The sequence below is a fragment of the Mastigoproctus giganteus genome, chromosome 5, assembly GCF_048544385.1.
Source record: "Mastigoproctus giganteus isolate SK-2022 chromosome 5, ASM4854438v1, whole genome shotgun sequence".
NCBI lineage: Eukaryota > Metazoa > Arthropoda > Arachnida > Uropygi > Thelyphonidae > Mastigoproctus > Mastigoproctus giganteus.
In genome coordinates this window covers 27,600,156-27,624,017 of record NC_143579.1, presented here as the reverse complement: position 1 = coordinate 27,624,017, position 23,862 = coordinate 27,600,156, and the positions used below count along the sequence as shown (strand labels likewise).

The following is a 23,862-nucleotide window of genomic DNA, read 5'->3' as shown; positions in this document are numbered from 1 at the left end:
ATGAACTTTAACTTATGTCACTGTTTTCTATTTCTATTATAAACCAAGTTCCTATGGGAGCAAAATTTCATGAGTGTCACAAAACAAAAACACTATATTATTTGCTTTAAGGGAGAATAAAATCGGTTCATTTGGGTTGTCACTTGATAATGATAATCAAAAGCAAGTTTAGCCTTTTCATAAGCTGAAAGTTAAATCTGTTTACTGTAAAATTAATTTAGCTGTTCCATGCAAAACATGTGGACATCTGAATGACCAATATTCCAATATATAACTTTACTATGAGATTCGACATGAAAAATAAGTCATTTATGCAATTTCGACTTTAACTGAAAACTTCCTATTCATCACTTCAAGCAGCTGTACAGATAAAAAAAAAGTACAAGAATTATATTATTTCTTATCTGTGAATTTGCAAATACAGATATTAGAATTTCCATTAACCCCCACTAAGAGGTAATAAGCATTAAAATTAAATATGTTAATTTTTTTTTTCATGCATATTTTGGAAAAAACAATATTGCATGCCTGTTAATTTTTTTTTTTTTTTTTTTGGTTTAAATTTCTGATGAGGAGGTTACAGAGACGGACAATGCCAAGTGCTTAGCATTCAGTACTAACATGGAATAAATACACACCTTCAAACACACTTTTCATTTATTATTTAATATAATTTAAATGTTATGTAGTTAAAAGTAAGCAAGCAAAGTAAAAAAAATTCAAACCTCACAGTTCAAAATTATATTAAGTAATTCTGAAGTATAACTTTGTTACTTCCAGTGTAATATCTAACTGAAAACTTACTTCACATTAGAAGCAACAAAGTTATCAGAATACTGCAAGCTAATCTACCTGTAAACCATCTAGCAGCATGCCATTAGATTATCACAAAATAGAGGTCAGTGAAAGGGATGCTCAAGGCCTGGTATTATCAACTATTTTGAATGTCACCTCATCATATTTCCTGTCAGCTTCCTCTGCCATTACTCTGGCTTCCTTCAACTGACCTTCCAAGCCATCCATACGCTCTTCATCCCTAATGCTTGTATGTTCCAACATCTTCCGCATACTACCAGAATAAGAAAACAGCACTAATGGTTACTTACATTTGGTATATTTTAATTTGTAACTTTTATTTTATAAAAAAAAAAAAAAAAAGAATAAAGCAAACAGCTTCATAAACAGCTTCATCCTTATTTGGGCAAGCATATCTGACAACAGCAAAAAATGCTGAAACAGTCAGAATTTATTTGCCCTGTATCACATTCTCTTGAAAAATGATAAAGATCTGAAACTACTATTTTTTGAACTGACATTTTTGCTTCATCTGTCAAAGGTCTGGAAAAAAAAATTGTTATTAGCTGTACTGTTACCACTCACCTCCTCATACTTTTTATCTGATTCTTCAGCAATTGTACGAGCCTGTCCTAGTTGGCTTTCTAACATAGTTATCCGGTCATCTTCCATATTTGTACGATTTTCCAAGGCTTTTCTGATACTGTATTTAATACAGATATATATTCAATATATTTATTTTTGATGTATATTAAAAAAAAAAACTATTATAGCCTGTGTCATTAAAAAAAAATGAAGAGGTTTAAAAGAGACCAGTGAAGGAATTATAAATGTATTTTTACAAACTACATTAAACAGTATGAGCATTTTAAGAATTCCAAGAAATATAATTACAGCAGAATAATTTTATCTAAAAATCAATGTTAAAATATACTTCATAGGCAATGTTTTCTGGCTGTACATTTTTAGATCTGAAGCACTCCACAACAGAAGTAAAGAAAGAAATCTAAAAATACATAATTGTACTTATACACCGATGAGCCAAAACATTATGACCACCTACATAATATGACGTTAGTCCTCCAAGTGTAGCCAAAACAGCTTGTACCTGGCAAGGCATGGACACTACAAGATTTCTAAATGTTTCTTGTGGTATCTACCAACACATAACCAGCAGATCCTTTAAGGACCGTGGTTGAGATGCCACAGATCGGAATTGCTGTTCTAACAAAAACCACAGATGCTCGATGGCATTGATGTCTGGGGAATTTGGAGGCCTGGACAATACCTGGAAGTCTTCCTCATGTTCCGCAAACCAATCTTGAATAATCCGGGAGGTGTGGTATGGTGCATTATTCTGCTGAAAGACGGCACCGCCAGAGGGAAAGACCGTTGCCATGAAAGGGTGTACCTTGTCAGCAATGATGTTTAGGTAGGTGGTAGACGTCAGAGTGCCTGACACATGTATGACTGGACCCAGGGTATCCCAGCAGAACATCGACCAAAGAATGACACAGCCGCCACCACTTCCCCAGGTAAATGATACACATGTACCTGGCTGTCCACATGGTGCAAGAGGAAACGTGATCCATCGGACAGATGACCTTCTTCCTATCACTCAAGGTCCAGCTTCGATGCTCGCATGCCCATTGTGGGCACTGTTGCCAGTGAACCGTGGTTAGCATAGGGACTCAGAGTGGCCTGTGGCTACACAGCCCCATTTTCAGCAGGGTTCGATGTACTGTGTATTGTGACACATTACTCCTGTCACCAATATTCCAATTACCGGCTAGTTGCACCACAGTCGCCCTTCTGTTGCTGCGTACCATCCAGGAGAGCCTTTGCTCACCTCGAACATAGATGAGCAGTGGTCATCCATTATCTCACCGGTGGTTCATGGGTTCCCTCTCCTTGGACCACTTTTGGTAGGTAATAACCATGGCTGACTGTGAGCACCCCACCAGCCGTGCCATTTTGGATATGCTCTGACTCAGTTGTCTGGCCATTACAATTTGGCCTTTGTCAAACTCATTTAAGTCCACTGCCATTCCCATCTGAAGAACAAGCGTAACACTGATTAATGGAGCTCAGTATCAGGTGTTTTTTATACCATGTCTTGACCCACGCACGTGCCATAGTTCACCTGCAGTTGCTTCGACTTGCATAATGACTCGCTGGTCATAATGTTTTGGCTCATCGGTGTAATATATCTAAACATTTTATAAATTAAGAATAAACAGAAGATGATTGTGTAATGTGACATTACAGAATTTTCCTTTGAATGGCAATCTACTTAATAGTAATGAAAAATAAAAATGTAATAATAAAGTTAGTTCTACTTTAATTAACCTTTATGGCATAAACAGGATGGTATATTCAAGCTTGTCTGCATCAAAGAACACAAACAATGCAGTACACATTTCATATTGTACTGCTACACAAATTTTCTCAAAAAAATTAATTCTTATTTTACTCTTTTTAGTTATAGTTTAATACAAGGAAAAAATATTCCTTATTTAACTATGCAGCCATTATCAATCCACTACAGAATGGAAACCTCCTCAACGATTCATGTTGAGGGAAATGGACCATAATCTGTCAAGCTGGACAAGTGCAGGTTGGTTGACAGATCGACTGTATTTAGCAATCAGGGGCTTGAACCCCAGTCTACTCAACAAGCACATGCTACTGCACTCCCACTCCTGACCACGTGGCTATGGAGGCCTATATTAGACCTTAAGCTCCCTAAACTTAAGCTTCAATTTTCAGAAAAAATCAAAAATATATAAATGTGTTTATATGTATCTACATATAAAACCACATTTTTCACTGAATAAGAACATACAAGGAATATTATTCACTATGTTGCAAGCAATTAAATCCTATTGTTTACCAGTAATATTTTCTAATGGATAAAGATCTCAATCTTACTTTTGTATAAGAGAAATGTACATAGGAACCACAGGGCTGATTACTGCCATAAACAAATTTCAAAATATATAACAAACAATTTAATCACTGAATGATACTGTTATTGACTTAATGATCTAAATGATATAGAAAGAATTACAGGGTGCACCACACTGCAATTCTATTAAATTTTTATCTTGTATCTACTGTCCAATTTTGCCCTAAATCATAGATAACAAAAAATAATATTCAACAACCATAAAGTACATCTTTCCTCAACCTACAACTTGTGAGCAGTGTTGTGCTCTTGGTCAGCCAGGTGGTATTATACTACAGTGCATGCTTATTTAAAACAGTGTATGAAAGTTTTGGTTAAGCTTTTTTTTTTTTTTTTGCGCTTCGTTTTAATATGCAAATAGTTTGATATCAAGATCAAAAACAGAAACCTCTATCCATTCAATATACTGCTATCAGATCATCCCTTAAGTAATGTCTTTTAAAAACTCCCTTTTCAAAACAAAAACACAATTACAACAAAATCAAGTATATATTTTCCTTTGCTTTCAAAAATTTTCTGCTGCCTTCCTACAAGAATTTTAATACTATATTTATAAAAAATTCTTTTGGTTTTGAAGCAAAAGAATGCAGGCTTCTGAAAGTACTCAAACTTTCAGAATTTCTTTCATTGAAATAAACATACTTCTGAACAGTGCTATGATTTAATTAAAAATCAAAACATTTTCCTATCATCGTGATACTTGTTTCCCATGTCTTTCACAAAATCTTCCCAAGAATTTCCTTTAGTTGCTTTCATTCATATCTCAGCCCTCATACTTTTCTTTACATTGCAGCCAAGTATTTCTTCTAATAGTTTTGCTTTTCTTTAACTTCCTTTGGGTCCAGATATGTCTCATTTTATCTTTAAAGACCTTCCCACATACCTCTTTTGCAGCTTCCACTAAATTTCTATTAAATTTTTGCTATTCTTAGTGATCATTTTGATTCTGATGATTCAGTGATTTAATTTTTAGCAAAAAGATGTCTATATGAAATGATTACTCTGATAAATCTGAGAGCATTCCAATATTTTTTATTTTAAGACCTCTTTTTATAACACTTATTTTTGGTAGTGATTAACATTTTTCAATTGTTCAATACACGATAATATTTCCTTCCAATCTCAAATTCTTTACATACCTTTGTAACAAATTATCTGTTCAAAATCATTTTCTGTAAAGACACAGTAAATTATAACTTTATTTTGAAAAACTTTAAAATTGTATGCCATCAATCATTCAATCAAGCCCAAGCCTTGGTATTCAAAAGTCAGCTTCTGTCACCAAACCAAAGCATCCCCAAGATAGAAACCACATAGAATTATATACATATATTTTTACTTTTCTTTTCTGTTTTTTTTTTTTTTTTTTTTTTTTTTTTTGTATACCATTTCCTGTATAAATTCAAATTATTTTAAAGCAAGAGTTTGTTTCTCATATCCATATTGTATATTTTGTATGTACAAGTGCATATCTGTGGACCAATATGTATGTGGTGCAGGCTGAAAAATCAGAAATAACTCAAGTAGAAAACTGACTTCCTCCACCTGAGATTAGATAACTACAACCTCAATTGAAGAGGACATTAGAAACTCTTCCAGTCATCAACAGAAATTGAACCCAGAACTTTTCAAATGAGTGGCTGATGTCGATGTATTGCTCCAATTAAGCTGCCACTAGAGACATTTCCAATTACAGTAGGCCCTTTCCACATGGTTTGCTATTCAGTTTGGTCATTTGTAAAAAATATCTTGATATTGTACCCTGTCCAATGCAGGTCAAGTGTTTTCAAATCATTTTATCACTTCCATAATGCACATGTAGTTAGATGTGAAAGAATATATACATGTTCCATTTACTAAATGAATCATTCCTTGCATATTTTAAGCAATAATTCCTTCAAAAGAATATTCTTATTATGAAGAATATCCAAACTCTTCAATAAGGAAAGCTCTATATCTCTACTCAGTAACTACACTTAACAAAAATTAACTAAAATTAATGGTTAGTAAATGTACTACGTATATTTTATACAAAAATATCTCATGAGGCCTAGCACCTTTTCTCATAAACTTTGTAAGGCAGGTGCATCCAACCTTTTTTGGCCAGGAGTCAAAACAGATAAAATGCTGAAGGTCACTGGCTGCTACGGCAAGCAGACCTAGACCGAGCACAGTACTAGTTTCTTACCACTAACTATGCATTTTTTGAAACAGAATTAAATTTTTGTTTTCCACATTCATATTCACATATGTTTTTGTTTACATTTAATAATTAAATATAAAATCTAGCAATTATTACATAATACTAACAACAATCCTATTATAAATAAATAAAATTTTTTGTTTATACTCCGGGACGACCAAACGGTCAGAGGAGTTCACAAGATAGACAAATTACAAGAAACAGCACCGTATTCAGCAGTCACAGACTTGAACCCCAGTCACTAAAGGCACGTGTACTTATGCACCCGCGCACCTGACCACTAGGCTACGGCGGCCTTGTATAGTTATAATAACATTGCTCAATTCTGAGGAAGATATAAAAAAACATGAGAAAGCAATATAGAAAAAAATTGAATATTATTAAAAATGAATATTTTCAAAAATCAATGTGAAACTATTTTATGACACTAGTTTTAAACTTTGGGAGTGCACAACACTTGAAGACCATTTAAGTGGCCACAACGTGAAGGAGTGGGCTGTGGGACACAGGTTGGGCACCTGTGCTTTAAGGCTTGCTGCTGTGGGCAACTACAAAGATATCCATAACAGCAAGCATAAGAGATTGTGTTTATTCTTTCAACAATCGCACGTGCATGCATACAATAAAAATAATAAGGGAGAGAAAGACAGAGTAAGGAGATGAAAGAAAAGAAATAGAAAAAAAATTGGAAGGAATGACAAGTGAAAGGAAAGAAATAATGGAGGTAAAAAAGAAGAGAAAGAGAGAAGGAAGGAGAGATAAAAAAATAAATAAATAAAAAATTATATAATACCTGTAAATTTAATCAAGAAAGGATGTTGGTTAATAATTCAACCCCGGTGTAGTCATCAAGTGTCAACAGCCAGAACTGCAAACAATAACAGCAACATTGTGTGACTATTTCTGATGTAACTTGCATGCCAATAAGGACAACAGCAAGTTATAAGTATAAAATGAAAATAAAATAATTTGGTAGAAATTTTAGATTAAAATTAATAGAAACCAAAATATATATAAAAGAATATATATATATATATATATATATATCTGATAATTAAAATAAATATGATATTTAAATAAAATCATCAGCCAGTAGTACGGCAATAATGCAGAGCGAAATGAAACGCAAAATAATATAAAATAAACAAACAGGGAAGGGAAAGTAGAGATAATAGGACAAAAAGGTAGTCGATAATCCCCTGTATAATTTAGTCAATTAAGTCATTAAACCTAATTAATAAAAAACGATATAAATTTAAATAATGTCAATTATAAATAATTTAGCGGTACCGCCCTTGAAGGTACCAGTTCCAAAAGACGTGAAATATCACCAAAAAAGGGTTAAAGAACTACCAAAAAACTAAAATATCAAAATAATAGACTGACCATCATGCCCCATATCGACAGAGGACCACGAGGCCAATAATGGTCATGGAATCGCTGCATTTCAATCGTCATACAAATCATCGCAAAGGCAGAAATATCGAAGAACCAAACCACCCCTCCATTCTCCGATAGATCAACCAATGCAGAGGATTTGCATGGCGGTGGTCCTTATGCAGCGAAAAATAATCTATAGAACAGACAGCACTCTTGATCAGAGCCACACCACTGACATAATGCAAGCTTAACCAGCTTATATAATAAAAAGGAAAAGAATAGATGGCGGCACAGGTGCTGCTTATTTAGCATATCAACCCACTACTACCACTAATTTATATTATGTGAGGTAAAAGTTAAGTAAAAGTAATAAAAATAAAAATAAATAAATATGGCTATGTAGCTATCATTAGAGGCAGCAAATGCACATCCTCCACATGATGCCTAATTATATCTGATAATTAAAATAAATATGATATTTAAATAAAATCATCAGCCAGTAGTACGGCAATAATGCAGAGCGAAATGAAACGCAAAATAATATAAAATAAACAAACAGGGAAGGGAAAGTAGAGATAATAGGACAAAAAGGTAGTCGATAATCCCCTGTATAATTTAGTCAATTAAGTCATTAAACCTAATTAATAAAAAACGATATAAATTTAAATAATGCCAATTATAAATAATTTAGCGGTACCGCCCTTGAAGGTACCAGTTCCAAAAGACGTGAAATATCACCAAAAAAGGGTTAAAGAAACTACCAAAAAACTAAAATATCAAAATAATAGACTGACCATCATGCCCCATATCGACAGAGGACCACGAGGCCAATAATGGTCATGGAATCGCTGCATTTCAATCGTCATACAAATCATCGCAAAGGCAGAAATATCGAAGAACCAAACCACCCCTCCATTCTCCGATAGATCAACCAATGCAGAGGATTTGCATGGCGGTGGTCCTTATGCAGCGAAAAATAATCTATAGAACAGACAGCACTCTTGATCAGAGCCACACCACTGACATATGGGCATGATGGTCAGTCTATTATTTTGATATTTTAGTTTTTTGGTAGTTTCTTTAACCCTTTTTTGGTGATATTTCACGTCTTTTGGAACTGGTACCTTCAAGGGCGGTACCGCTAAATTATTTATAATTGGCATTATTTAAATTTATATCGTTTTTTATTAATTAGGTTTAATGACTTAATTGACTAAATTATACAGGGGATTATCGACTACCTTTTTGTCCTATTATCTCTACTTTCCCTTCCCTGTTTGTTTATTTTATATTATTTTGCGTTTCATTTCGCTCTGCATTATTGCCGTACTACTGGCTGATGATTTTATTTAAATATCATATTTATTTTAATTATCAGATATAATTAGGCATCATGTGGAGGATGTGCATTTGCTGCCTCTAATGATAGCTACATAGCCATATTTATTTATTTTTATTTTTATTACTTTTACTTAACTTTTACCTCACATAATATAAATTAGTGGTAGTAGTGGGTTGATATGCTAAATAAGCAGCACCTGTGCCGCCATCTATTCTTTTCCTTTTTATTATATAAGCTGGTTAAGCTTGCATTATGTCAGTGGTGTGGCTCTGATCAAGAGTGCTGTCTGTTCTATAGATTATTTTTCGCTGCATAAGGACCACCGCCATGCAAATCCTCTGCATTGGTTGATCTATCGGAGAATGGAGGGGTGGTTTGGTTCTTCGATATTTCTGCCTTTGCGATGATTTGTATGACGATTGAAATGCAGCGATTCCATGACCATTATTGGCCTCGTGGTCCTCTGTCGATATGGGGCATGATGGTCAGTCTATTATTTTGATATTTTAGTTTTTTGGTAGTTTCTTTAACCCTTTTTTGGTGATATTTCACGTCTTTTGGAACTGGTACCTTCAAGGGCGGTACCGCTAAATTATTTATAATTGGCATTATTTAAATTTATATCGTTTTTTATTAATTAGGTTTAATGACTTAATTGACTAAATTATACAGGGGATTATCGACTACCTTTTTGTCCTATTATCTCTACTTTCCCTTCCCTGTTTGTTTATTTTATATTATTTTGCGTTTCATTTCGCTCTGCATTATTGCCGTACTACTGGCTGATGATTTTATTTAAATATCATATTTATTTTAATTATCAGATATAATTAGGCATCATGTGGAGGATGTGCATTTGCTGCCTCTAATGATAGCTACATAGCCATATTTATTTATTTTTATTTTTATTACTTTTACTTAACTTTTACCTCACATAATATATATATATATATATATATATATATATATATATTATTTCTTTTGGTTTCTATTAATTTTAATCTAAAATTTCTACCAATTTAATTTTACTTATACTTGTTTTTACCTTATTTGCATGTATTTTACATCAGAAATAGAGACATGATGTTGCTGGTATTGCTCGCAATTCTAGTAGTTGACACCTGATGACAAAGTAAGGTTATGATTTCTATAGCATCACCCTTTCTTGATTAAATTTATGTTTTATATATATTTATTATACAATTTTTTTTACCTGTCATTCCTTCTCACTTTCTCCCCCCTTTTATCTCTTTTTTCCTCCATTATTTATTTCCTTTCACTTGTCATTCCTTCCATTTTTTTCTCCTTCTCTTCTTACTCTCCCTTATTAATTTTATTTTATTCTCTGTGCATTGTTGGGATTTAGCAATGGCTGCCTTGGACTGCATTAGTTTTACTTTTTTAATTCCTTTCTTTCTTTCACTCATTTTTATATCAAGAAAGTTTTTATATCAAATATATATATATATATATATATATATATATTTTTTTTTTTTTAATCATCAGCTTCTATTTGCTTAGAAAATTATTATTTATGTAGGATAATTCAAAAGTAACTACAAGACTACATATCTTGACTTTAGTAAAATATATAGCTGGGGTTGAAAAGATTTGATAAGTGGTTACAAGTTTTGCAGTAATCAGCATGTATGTGATGAAAACACAACAAATAGTTATTTTCAGTAGAAAAGAATGGGCATAGTGTTTTTTTTCTCTCTTTGAACCTCAAATCTGAAATGCAATTTTGATTATCTATTGGAAGATTGTTTTCCACATCACAGAAAAGTGCTTCCTGGTAGATATTCCATTTATAACTGAAACAACTTTTCTTCACATAAGTTTTTCTTTGCCCTATTCCAAAATAAAATAAAATAAAAAACTGGAAGAGCAAAAGCTGTTCTTGTGTTTTTGGAAAGCATGAGAACACCTTTTGTCTCCCAGTATTAGAAAATCAATATATCAAGCTAGTTATCAACTCTAGCACATCTTACTGTATGGAGAATTTTAAGGAAACAGCTGCATCTTAAACAGTGTAAGATAACAAATGCTACAACCCATCACAAAAAATAACAGGGAGAAACATCAAAATTTCCATGTCAACATTTTGTTTCAGATGGACAATAAAGACTTCATCACATGACTGGATGTTTTCCATCTCTTTTAAACAATGAGTGCACTTCTCATCTGAATGGTCAAAACTGAATAAACAAAATGTTACAATCTAGGAGAGAGAGAGAAACTACATGCTTAGGCTGCAGTTTATATATATATATATATATATATATTTTTTTTTTGTCCTCACTTTTTCCCATTATATACAGGGTCAGCGTTTTTTTTTTTTGTTTTTTTTTTTGTTTTTTTTTTGTTGTTTTGGCATGCAATTTTTACGGCCAGATGCCCTTCCTGATGCCAACCCTCACCCTTTATCTGGGCTGGGGATATGCAGTGGTTGTTCCCTGACCTTCCGCATCCTCCGTATTTGGTGGTCACGGGCTCAAACCCCGGTCTAATCAAGAAGCGTGTGCTACGCACTACGACTCCTGCCCACCTGGCTACGGAGGGGCCTTTGGCTGCAGTTTATATATAACATTCCCAAAGTGAACATTTTTGTTATTTTCAGTCAAACTAAGATTTGTGGTGCATTTTTTTCCATAGAAAAAACTATAACCAGGGCTTTTTTTTTTTTTTTTTTTTTTTTTTAAATGTAGGAAACTTTCTTCTACCCCATGTCGCCAAAAATAATTCAGATCATCAGACCATAATATATTAACAAGATAGCATACTTTCTCATATTTCTCTTTTCATGTTGTTTAATCACTAAATACAAACTTTACAATAGATGCATGGCATCAGGTGGTCTGATTCCAAGGCCAGCAAAGTTTCTAGACCTTGCACAGTTGATTTAGCTCTGAGACTTTTTAAAGATAAGTTTAATGATGTAATACCTGATATTTAAGAGTATGCATAGCAGGCCATTTGCTTTTTGCTTTTTTTTTTTTTTTTATGGAAATCAACTCTAAACATTAAAGGCGTAAGAACCTATAGTATTGGTACCGGTTCATGGGTTGAAGGTTGAGAAGATACATCTCTTGTTGACATTAGACCTGAATTTCTGTAGATTGTAATTTTCAGGAAATAGTACAAAGGTTGTTGTTATTTGTTATTTGGTTTTTTTAGGAGCATTAGCAACTAAGGCCATATTGCTCCGGGGATATGTGGTGGTCATTCTCTGACCTTTCCGCATCCTCCATATATGGTGGCTCACGGGCTCGAACCCCGGTTTAATCAAGAAGCGTGCGCTACGCACTGCTGCTCCTGCCCACCTGGCTACGGAGGCACCTATGTGCAAAAGGGAGAAAACAGAAGTTGAAGGGATAAACGAGGAAGAAGACTATTTACTGTCCTACTTCAAAATCATCATTTGAAGTAGGACAGTAAATGAACACTGGCTGGCTGCAGCAGTCAGCAGTCAGCCAATTCAGAAGATTCATGGAAGTATCAATGGAAAAGGCATGCAGCAAAAGCAGAATGCCTATGAGACAGAGAGTGGAGAGACTTTTTTAGAGATGGGTCATTAATTAACCTAACCACTTTTGAATAATCCAGAAGCCTGAAAGAAGTTATGGGGACAAGATCCCAGATTTTCAGAGAGTGAGTAGCCATTTAAGAGAAAAGTAACACCAAGAGCAAAAGAGAAAAATTCAGTTTTTTTAAATGTGGAAGAAGCATTAATTCAATGTCTTATGCCAAGAGAGATCAAAAGTCAGGGTATTCCCTAACAGAGAGTTGTGAGCCTAGAAATCTGAGTGTCATCGAAGATAAACATAGAAATAGAAGAATCCTTTTTGCGAGATAAGACAGGACTGAGTTTTAGAAGGATTGAAATCAACTGATTTTAAGAACAAGTGGAGAAATACCATCAACCTGGTACATCAAGATTGTTCAAAATTCTTCTGACATCCTTTTGATGGAAGGCCACAAGAGACATTGAATGGAGTGTACTGGGAATGGGAGATGGTTTACCAAGATTGTCAATACAAGAGTTAAAAGAAAAGTAGGATGCTAGTAAATCAGCTGTATCTTTAACTGAGGTGGCAACAGAACCACCTAATTTTAACAGAGGTAACAGTACAGATGGGCAAAACTTGCAGACAATGATTTTGGCAAGAAACCAGAATGCTCAAACTTTTGGATGCAAACTTATCTTGAACAGCCTTAGCATATTTATTGAAAACCAAGGTTTAGATAAAGGTGACATTTTAAGGTGGAGTGTGGAATAAAGGATTTCATCCTTATAAGAACAATTTCTCTGACAAAATCTGATCGGATGTAAAACAGTAATTCAAACAAAATAAAAAAAAAAATAGAAATCTCATATATCATCCCATTTTGCATTCTTGTAATGCCAAACATTCTCAAAATTCTCAGCCAAACATGAGGCTGAGAATGGCCATGAAAGGAAGGCTCCACTGGAGTAGAGATCATCATCACCAAGTTGTGATGTGAGGTGTGTAGAGGACCACTCATCTCAACACTTTACTTGTTCATGAGAAAAAGATCAAGAGCATTGGGTGTGTGGTTAGGATTGTCTGTTATTCTGGTAGGTAAATGAATAATCTGTGAGGGCATTAATAATTGCAAAAGCCTCAGCATCTCGACCAGCTGGGTCCTTGTGACTAGAAAATTGAAGCCAGCTGGAGTTGTGAATATTCACAACTCCAGTTGGCTTCAATATTCATAATATTGAAGCCAGCTGGAGCCTTAGGAATATTCATATCGCCAAGGAAAATTACCTCACTGTTAGGAAAGTTTGACTGGAGAAAGATGGATTTCAAAGAAAAGAAGTCCAACAGTTCTAAGTGATTAGTGGAATTGGGAGATCAATAGAGGTAACAGATGAATTTGACAGACTGGGTTAAAGACATTTTAACCAAGAGAAGATAAAAATGAGGAGATTCCAATTTACTAAGACTGTGACAGGGAATATCAGAGTGAAGATATATACAAGTTACCACTTTTTAAGTGAAAGGAATCATACAGCAAATTAAAACAATTGAGATGAGCAGCGGTTGAATTAACTGATAATGGGGATTGTTCAGAAAAACAATTACAGAAACGGTCATCACTGAGACCACATATATTTGCGAAATGAATAAAGTGTTTAGGAAGTTCAGATCTTTTTGCAGATAAGTTTGTTCTATTGGTTTGACTGTTCATGATGTATTCAGTAATAAAGAAAAGCTGTTGTATGAAGTAATGAAATTTTTGGATGTGGCATACACATGCAGCAATATATCCAGCTCCTTGACATAATGTGGCCTCAACAATGCCCCCCTTCACATATACACTATTAGTATATGTCTCCCTCCAGTCACTATCTGGCAGAGTAGTGAGATTATACACTAGCTGATCCAAATATCTCCTCCTACAGAGTTGCCAACAGGTTCAGTCCAGTGGACTATATAGCAGCCAACCTGCAAACAGTTTAGAGCTGTATCCTTGCAATGTAAGGAAGACTGGATCTCGCCATCATAACACCAAAAGACACAAATCATACCAAATGATGGAAGAGATGGAGGTTGCATGAGCTTTGCTCTGTTGACTAAACATGGATTTCACCTTGCTTCAAGCCTCCAATAAACAAAGTGGAAGTATTGCATAAGTTGATGAGAGTCATCTACCACCTAGTGTTGCCTGGTAACACAGATGTGGCATTCCTCTATCTGGTGTGGATGTCACACTTTAACCCCTGTTTACGTGGGCTCACACCTGGTGGTCACCTCCAGTATACTATTTGTTGTATTTTAGGAATTACACATGGAGGTTATACCCAGGGTTACTAACAGTCCCATTTTTGTGAAAGTGGGAACTTTCGCTAGGATATATGTTTCTATGACTGATGGTAATCACACTGAGGTTTTATTGCTACCAATAAAAACCAAGTTCGTGGCTTTCATTTAGTGCACAGTATATTTTCCTAATTTCAAAATACAAAAAAGGTTTCAAATGCGTACCTACTACTGTTTGAGAAACACTGTTGTAGATTGATTGGGGGACTAGTGATCAAATATTATTATTATCATTAGCTATATGGTGCAAGGAAGCGTGAGGCTTTTGCTGCACCAGCCACAAAAAATCCTGAGTTACTGAGAGAGAGAGAGAGAGAGAGAGAGAGAGATGCTAAAGCATATTGAAATAATGACTCAGTATTAAGCTTTTAAATTAATTTTGCAGAAAAGGACTAACATTCTATTTTGACACCTTTCTGTTAGCCTTCTGATATGGGAAAATTTTAACTTAAAATCGTTTAGTATTAGTAATGGCCACATGGTGCAAGGAAATCTATGGCTTATGCTGCACCAGCCAAAAAAAAAAATAAAAATAAAATAATAATAAAAAAAAAAAAAAATACAAAAAATACAGCCAGGCCTCGCATAACGCGAGTTCGATTAACAGATTTGAATCGCACGTTAAGCTTACCATGCTCGGACGGGTAATAAACAAACGTTTGTTTGCTGCCTGCCTCAGTGTGTTCCATCAACCATCGGAAGAAAACGTGTTACTTGTTTGTCTCCCGCTAATAAAGCCAATGCAGACTTGCATTTAAAAATTCAAATTTTTAAATGAGCCAGATGAAAACGTTACCGCAAAGGAGATAACCGTAAAAGAACTAGATGAAATCTTTCGTATCGCAGAGAACCTCAAACCTTTGGTTTGAGGTTCTCTGTGATATTTATTGTGCCAGGGCCCAGAGAAGCTTATTGTCGGCTATCGGAAATTGATTGATGAAAAGAGAAAGTCAACGCTGTTCAAATATTTCCGCAACAGTCATTTCTTAATTGTGTATTTTATGTCACAGGTTCCCAAATTTTCTCGGTTCACGGCGCCTTAAAGTGTCTCAGTAATTTTCACAGCACACCTAGACCAAAAGAAATACCTAACAGTTCCATTTATTAAGTAGTTAGGTCCAAACAACTTAATAAGAAATGTTGAAACTGTGAACTACCTTGAGCTAATAGTTTGCGTAGTATCCGACTAATGTCAAGTATTGCTGTGTTTCCCTCGAAAATTTAAAATATTCCGCAGCACACAGTTTGGGAATCACTGTTTTATGCAATAAACATTTAATTACATAATTATTTTCATTTTCTTTTACATTGTATACAGTTAAAAAGTTATTTAAAAGGTATTTTTAAAATTCTTTATGGACATTCCAGAAGGTCAAGGACCAATTATAATTTTCCCTATTGGTTATTATATTCGATTAACGTGTTTCCGTTTCGCACGATGCGCTCACGGGACGAATTAATTGCGTTAATCGAGGCCAGCCTGTATATAAAATAATAAGAAAAACAAATTAATAATAATAATAATAAAAATTAATAACAGAAAAGGAAATGGACAACTTATGCATTTCCCTCCTCCCTTAGGTAATTATCCAGCTGACCTTTGAATTTCCCCAGACTGTCAGCCTCTACCACCCATGTAGGTAACTTATTCCAGTAATTTATAACTTGCTGGCTAAAATAAAACTTCCTGCAATCCAGTCTAAACATCTCCCCCCCCATAACTTGAATTTATGGCCCCTAGTTCTAGAATCATTTATAACCATTAACATTTCAACCTCACTCATTTTACTTATGCCTCTCAGAGCCTAAAGCTTAAACACTTTCTATTAGAATAAGTAGCGACCTGGAGCGAGAGGTGCTGGGAGTTTCGGGGACTGATGGCAGTCATCGTGAAACAGGGTATATGGGATGTGTCAGAGGGAATAGGAATAGGTGCATGTATGCTTGCATGTATACCAATGCTAGAAGTATAGAAAATAAATTTGATGAATTTGAAGTGTTGGTCAAGACATCAAAGGTGGATATTGTTGAGATATCAGAGACGTGGTGTCACACTGATATTAGGAATGCAGAATTCGAATTTGGGGAGTACAATGTGTACAGAAAGGACAGACAGGACAGGAAAGGAGGAGGTGTCATGCTGTTAATTAAGGAAAACAAAATCATAAGAAGTGCATCCAGTTGATATAGATGAACAGTGCACTGTTGAGTCAGTTTGGTGTGACATAAGCACTGAGAAAGCAAAAATAAGAGTAGGAGTGTGTTATAGGCCTGATGACTCGAATGAGTACAATGAAAAATTGTACAGAGAAATAGAGCGGGCTAGTAAATCAGAATGTCTTATAATGGGGGATTTTAACTTCCCAGATAATTGACTGGAACTTGTGGGTTGGTCACTCACACACTAGTCAGACTTTTGTGGATTTATTGGATGATTGTTTTCTGCAGCAGCATGTTCGAGAGGCAACAAGAGAGGGTAATACTCTTGATCTGGTTATCAGCAGTGATCATTCGTGTATTAAGAATTTGCAGATAAAGGAACCACTAGGTGGCAGTGATCACAGTGTACTGATGTTGGATTTACTTAAAGATATAATTACCATCAGAGGTAAAGGAAAGGGTTTTTGCTTCCGTAAAGGTGAGTACAGTGGTCTCAGACAGTTTTTAAATTCTGTACAGTAGGATCAACTGATGATGTTACCAACAGTAAATTCTAAGTGGGAAGCATTCAAGGAATTAATCGTGGAAGCTACTAAAAGTTTCATACCTATTAAGAAATATTGTTCCAGGTTTAGGCCTAAATGGTTATCAAATGAACTAATGAGACTCGTGACAGAGAAGAAAAATGCATGGGATGCATATAAATTATCAAGCAACTCAGAAGCCTATGCCAGATATAAGCTAGTCTGTAATCAGGTCACAAAGGAAGTTAGGCAGGGGAAGGCAGATTACGAGAAATGTTTGGCAAAGGATGCTAAGAAAAACAGCAAGGATTTCTTTACTGATATACACTCTAAAAGGAAGGGGATGAATGTGATTGGTCCACTTGATATCGATGGTTCGACTGTTGATGATCCTGCTCAGATAGCAAACAAACTGAATGAGTATTTTGCATCTACATTCACACATGAGGAGTTATTAAGGTTTGAAAATGGCAGAAGGTTATCAAATTGTAGCAGGGTGCTTAATGATTTTATAATAACTGAGAGCAAAGTGGAGGAGAAATTGTTGAAGTTAAACATAAGAAAGGCCCCTGGGGTGGATGGGATCTATCCAGTTATATTAAAGGAGACAGCAAAGTAACTAAGCAAACCCTTAGCCATAATTATGAGAGCCTCCTTGGACTCAGGGGAGGTCCCCACGGATTGGAGATGTACAAATGTATCATCAATTCACAAAGAGGGATCGAAGGGTGACACAAATAATTACAGGCCAGTTAGTTTAACTTCTGTTCCGGGTAAAATAATGGAGTCACTGGTTAAAGATGCATTGCAGGATCATCTAGACAAGACTGCAGCAATAATTCAGACACAGCATGGGTTTGTTAAGGGAAAGTCTTGTCTGACAAATTTGATAGGATATTATGATGTGGTTGCAAAGGAACTGGATGCAAAAAATAATTTTGATATCATATATTTGGATTTCAGGAAAGCTTTTGACACTGTTGCGCATGGAAGACTATTGTACAAATTGGAGCAGAATGGTATTAAGGGTAAGTTGCTACAATGGATAAAAGGATGGTTAAGTGCGAGAAGACAGAGGGTGGTAATCAATGGGTGCTGCTCTTCTTGGACTAATGTTATTAGTGGAGTCCCACAGGGTTCAGTGTTGGGTCCACTGTTGTTTTGTTTATTTATCAATGATATTGATGAAGGTATATCAGGCTTAGTGTCGAAGTTTGCAGATGATACAAAGGTTGGCAGGGTTGTTAATGACAATAATGGCAGTGTACTACTGCAACAGGATCTAGAAAATTTGGGCAGATTGGCTAAGAAGTGGCAACTGAAGTTTAACCTTGACAAATACAAAGTACTGCATATGGGTAGAAGTAACCCGAGAAAAACATACCAACTGCGTGGTACTACACTTAAGGTGGTAGAAAATGAAAAAGACCTGGGAGTAATTGTGTAGTCAGATATGAAGTTTCTGAGCAATGCAGACAGGCTGCCAGGGGAGGTCATGGGGTGTTGTCAATGGTGTATAAGAATTTTGCTAGCAGAGAAAAGGAGGTGATTGTCCCTCTGTATAAGGCAATGGTCAGACCATGCCTTCAGTATAGGTCTGGAGGCCTCATTTTAGGAAGGATGTAGATTTGCTTGAGCGTGTACAGAAAAGGGCAACAAGACTGGTGAGAGGAATGAAGGGATCCTCTTACCAAGAGAGGCTTAAGTTCTGTAAATTGCAGTGGCTGGAGACTAGGCACCTCCGCGGTGATCTGATTGAGGTGTATAAGGCCTTGAATGGGTTGAGCACGCTGAATTCTGATGGGATCCTTCCACTTGTTTAAATTACAAACCTAAGGGGGCATAAATTCAAATTAAGAAAAGATAAATTTAGAATAGATGTGCAGAAATTTGCCTTTAGCCAGCGGGTGGTTAATTGCTGGAACTAACTTCCATCTGTCATTGCGGAAATTGATAGGTTAAATAAATTTAAGGAGGAACTGGACAGGCATTTGGAGGGAATGGTGTGATTTTTTTTTTTTTTTTTTTTGGCTGATGCTGCATAAGCTCATACACTTGCTTTCTTGCATCATATATCACTACTACTTCCTCAATCAAGTCTCCTCTAAGGTGCTAGTTTCCAAGCTCTGTAACCCACATATTCAGTCTTTCCTCATATGGACACCCTTTTGCCGATCTCACCAGGTGAGTTACCAGTCTTTGGACCCTTTCAAGAAGCACTTTCTATAGGTGCAGTCTCCATACTTAGAATACTGTGAATTAGTTAGACTAATTCACAGTATTCCAAGTGTAGTCTAACAAAAGCCTTATATAATGGGATCATGACATCCTTTCTAGCAAATGCCATCTCTACTAGCAAATGTTCGATAAATCATCGATAGGACACCACGGGACTTCCTTGCAACTTGTCTACAATGCTTGGAGAACTTCATGTCTGACCGTATCGTAACACCCAAGTCCCTTTGCCCCACTACTGGCTTCAGTTCAACTCCATCAAGTGTATAAGTTATTTTGGGGTTACTGTTTCCCAGATGTAATACCTTAGGCAGCTTTGCTATCTATATGTATTTCTTTCAACTTTAAGTGTAAGGTGAAATACCTTACACTTTGCTGGATTAAAGCATAGCTGCCATTTCTCTGACCACTTCTATCATTCAGAAGCTCTGCTTGGCAGAAATCATTAACTACTCTACCAATCTTTACATCATCTAGAAATTTAGACATCACTACCTCTATCCCTTCATTGATGTCATTTATGAAAATCAAACAACAATGGTCCTAATACTGATCCTTGGGGAACCCCACTTCTTACATCAACCCAATCTGAGGAATAACCATTTATCACAACCCTCTGCCTCCTGCCCTGAAGCCACCCTGCTATCCATCTAAGGACTTTCCCTGTGATTCCAACCTGTTGCAGCTTATAAAGTAACTGCTCGTGTGGGAATGAGTCAAATGTTTTGCTGAAATCCAAATAAACAACGTCGAAATTATTCCCAAAGTCCAGCTCTTGAGTGACCCTGTCAAAATAGCTAACCAGATTAGTTAAACATGATTTTCCCTTTACAAAACCATGCTGAGTATCCTTCAGAATTCCATTTCTATCTAAGTGATCCTGAATTCCACCCTTAATCATAGTCTCCATGATTTTCCCTGCTACTGAGGTTAGACTAACTGGCTGGTAATTTCCCACTTCACCTTTAGAGCTGCCCTTATGTATTGGATATACATTGGCACTTTTCCGATCCAACGGAATCACTCTTGAGTCCAGTGATGGAATTTTAGATTCAGAGATTACATAAATGTTACCTTCTTGCTAACAAAGATTAATAAAAGTAAAGTGAAGGCTTTTCTGCATGAAAATAGTAGCACTCTGCCACCAGTTGTCCCTATTCTGTGGGAACAGGGCACCTGATGGCAGAGTAGTGCTGTTTCCTCACTGTCTCCTCTTGCTTGCAAATCAGCTGGAGGTTGGTGGATGTGGGTTGGTTGGGCTGTTTCTTACAGGCAGACTTAATCGTGGTTATATCAAATGTGAGAGAATTCTCTATGGAAGAGTGCTGTATGGCAGGCTGTGTGGTGACCATCCATCCACCCACATACGCAAGTAACCGAGAATGAATGACCTGTGTGGTGAGCCATTGGTTAGGAGCAGGGGCAACTAGGGAAGACGAGTAGAAATAGAGCTAGAGAAAAGGATTTTCACATGGTAGAGAGTAATTCTGCCCCCACCACCATTCCTACTGATATTTTTGTGGGAGGTCCCTTCAATGATAAGTGCTTCTTTCTTTCACTCACCCTGACAGAATTAGCATCCCTTCACACCCTCCACCAGGGCAGTGCCGAGCCATTTTAGTACCTGAGGCAAGAATGAAAAATTGTGCCCTACTGTTAATCATGGCAATATTGGCAATTATTTAATCTTTCTTTTGGCGCCCCTTTCAGCTTTTAACCTGAGGCAAGAGTCTCGTTCACCTCACCCTTGACATGGCTCTGCCCTCCACTATGGTTGTCCCCATGGTGGAGAAGATGAAAGAAGCTGGATTTGGGTGATGTAATATCACTCCTATCCAAATATCTGTCAATCAGCATTTATTCACAAAGAGTCCTCCCAACATCTGAGTCTGACCACTAGTGCCTACCTTGCTTCACTAGACTCAAAGGATCAACTAGGATCACTGACAGGCAAGAGCATTTCAGTTAATCCATATATACCAACCTCTCGATTAATTCACAAGCAACCAGCAGAAGAAGTAAAACAGCCCCCAAACAAGAGTAAACATCGGTGCTCGGCACCAGACGTTCCCATTCCTAAATTTCCACAGAGCCTTTGTTTCACTGTCACTCCTCTTTGTTAGCAGGAATGTAGCAAACAAAACTGCAAGTGTAAACGTTTAAGCTTAAATTTTCTCATTTCAGAAGAAGGCATATAGAGAAGTACCAAAGTGCAAGATCTTTTAGTGGTATTGTTAATTTTTTTAAAAATTTTCAAAATTAAACAGTCTCTTAATGCAAGAGAAGTGTCCTTATTTCAGCAGTCTAACATCTGCATTAAATATACATTTTCAAAACTATATTAGATGTTAAAGCACATTTCTTGTGTAATAATTATAATAAGCAGTACTTCTTTTATAACTAATAATCATATACTCCAAATCTGAACTCCCACAATCTGGGTTTTTTTGATTTATTCAAAGTTTATTTTATTTTTAACCTTTTATTTAATAATTACACTTAACATAATCATGAAATTAACATTCCAACACTTCCATGTTAAGAAACTTAAGATCATTAAATTAATGTGTAAGGCCCAAGAGCCTTGAAGGTTGCTACTTTCTGTACAGCAAATCACAGGCTAAATGTCATTATACAAGGTGTGACTACTAAATAGACTGTTGGAATAAAATAAATATAATGAAACATTTCGTACCTTATAAGATATTCTCTTCGAAATAATTGCCTTGGGCATGCACACTGTTCCACACATTTCTTCCAACCACAGAAACATTCCTGGAAGTCATTTTCTCTAAATCCTTTTGACACTTTGGTTTTTTTTCTCTGAATGTCTTCAATGGACTGAATACTGATTCCCTAAGTACAATTTGCAGTTTACGGAAGAGAGAAATGTCACAAGGGGACAGGTCTGGCAAGTAGGGTGCATGTTCACACACAGGGATTTGTTTTTTGGCCAAACCAAAAAACAAATCCCTGTTTTACAGTCATACAGCCAATTTGCATGTTGTATGGGCTGAAAAAACTGGAATAACTCACTGGGATATCCTACAGCTTCTGCCTAAGATTGGCTAACTATAGCCTTGAATGAAAAGGACTTCAGAAAGAATTCCTCCAGTTAGCAACAGAATTCAAATTCAGACCTCTTTAAACAAGTGGCACATGGCAATGTATCATGCAGATAAGGCTACCACATAGCTTGACACTGAGACAGCAAGTCTTCATATTTACTGGTGTTATGTATACATTCAATTACAGAGTAAGACTACCAAGCTATTCTTGCACTGCACTGACAGAGCTTGAAGTAGGTAGATATTCATTCCTGTTTGCCAGCGTGGACAGCAAATTATGCTCCCAGAGTATGAACTTCATAGTCTTCAATTGTGCACTTTTTACTTTCTTTCTACTAAACATTTCAACATTCTGGACTATTAGTTATATAGCACAAATTGCTATATAACTGCTTTTGACAACAATGCAATGTCTAGACAAAACACATAAATAACAATCAATACACACAAACACATGCAAACTGCTGAAAGAGTTAAAGATTACCCAATTCATGAAGATGGTAATGTGTAAACAATTTTAATCTGACCTTTTATATACTAATATTTTGTTGGCTTATATTATTATAAAAGGGGAAAAAAATATATATATATTTACCGTTCACTCTCATCATTTGCATGTGAGGCTTCTTCTAGCTTTTGAGTTGCAATCTTGAGACGTTCTTCTGAGCGTTCCAAATCTTCTTCTATAAGTTGAATACGTCTGTTCAAAGCAGCAACTTCACCTTCTGCCTGTAATACAGAAAACAGTTCATTCAGTGTTTGCTTAGTTCTTGTTTATTAGTATAAGACAGTTACGATGCTCAATATGTTCTACATTGCATTTCAATATTTGTAGAAGAATAAGAGAAATTTACCTCAATATGATACATAGAACACTTCCTAATGACACTCTCCAGCAAATAAACAAAAATAAAATTAATGTAAAATTATTACAGTAATAAAATTAATAAAAAAACAATTAAAAAAAGTTAAATGCAAATTTTGAAAAAAATTCATATTGAGGTAAATTTCTCTTATTCTTCTACAAATCTTATATAATCTGATCCAAGGGATGTCAATTTCAAATCACTCGGCAAGTCATTCCTTGTTTAAAAGATGCTTATAGGTCAAAATTTTAGCTATTCATCTGAATTTACCTATCTATGATTCTTTCAGTGGAGGTGGTTAAGCCAGTATATTTTATTTTTAATTCATGTTTTTAACTTTAGGCTTATTTGAACTACGCATTATCAAGAGATTATTCAAAATTATTGGGTAACAGGACATTATAAAACATGAACAATTGCTTACTGGCAAGGTAAAAAAATATTAAGTGGTAAATACCTCAAGCCTCATAAT

The 23,862-nt window shown here is 35.6% G+C and overlaps 1 protein-coding gene across 8 annotated transcripts in view; it reads right to left on the bottom strand.

The window, feature by feature from the left end:
* Nucleotides 1-23,862, bottom strand: part of LOC150085263 (tropomyosin-like) — a 108,712-nt gene that overhangs the window by 40,844 nt on the left and 44,006 nt on the right. For 5 of the 8 annotated variants that reach the window (XM_090373954.1, XM_090373956.1, XM_090373955.1 and 2 more), the window contains 2 exons: nucleotides 23,120-23,253; nucleotides 1,381-1,498 (listed from right to left, as the gene is read on the bottom strand). In XM_090373954.1, coding sequence (XP_090230080.1) covers nucleotides 1,381-1,498; nucleotides 23,120-23,253 — 252 coding nt within the window. Of the gene's footprint in view, nucleotides 1-951; nucleotides 1,070-1,380; nucleotides 1,499-23,119; nucleotides 23,254-23,862 lie in introns of all 8 variants that reach the window. The other 3 variants (XM_090373953.1, XM_090373952.1, XM_090373957.1) reach the window with 1 other exon arrangement.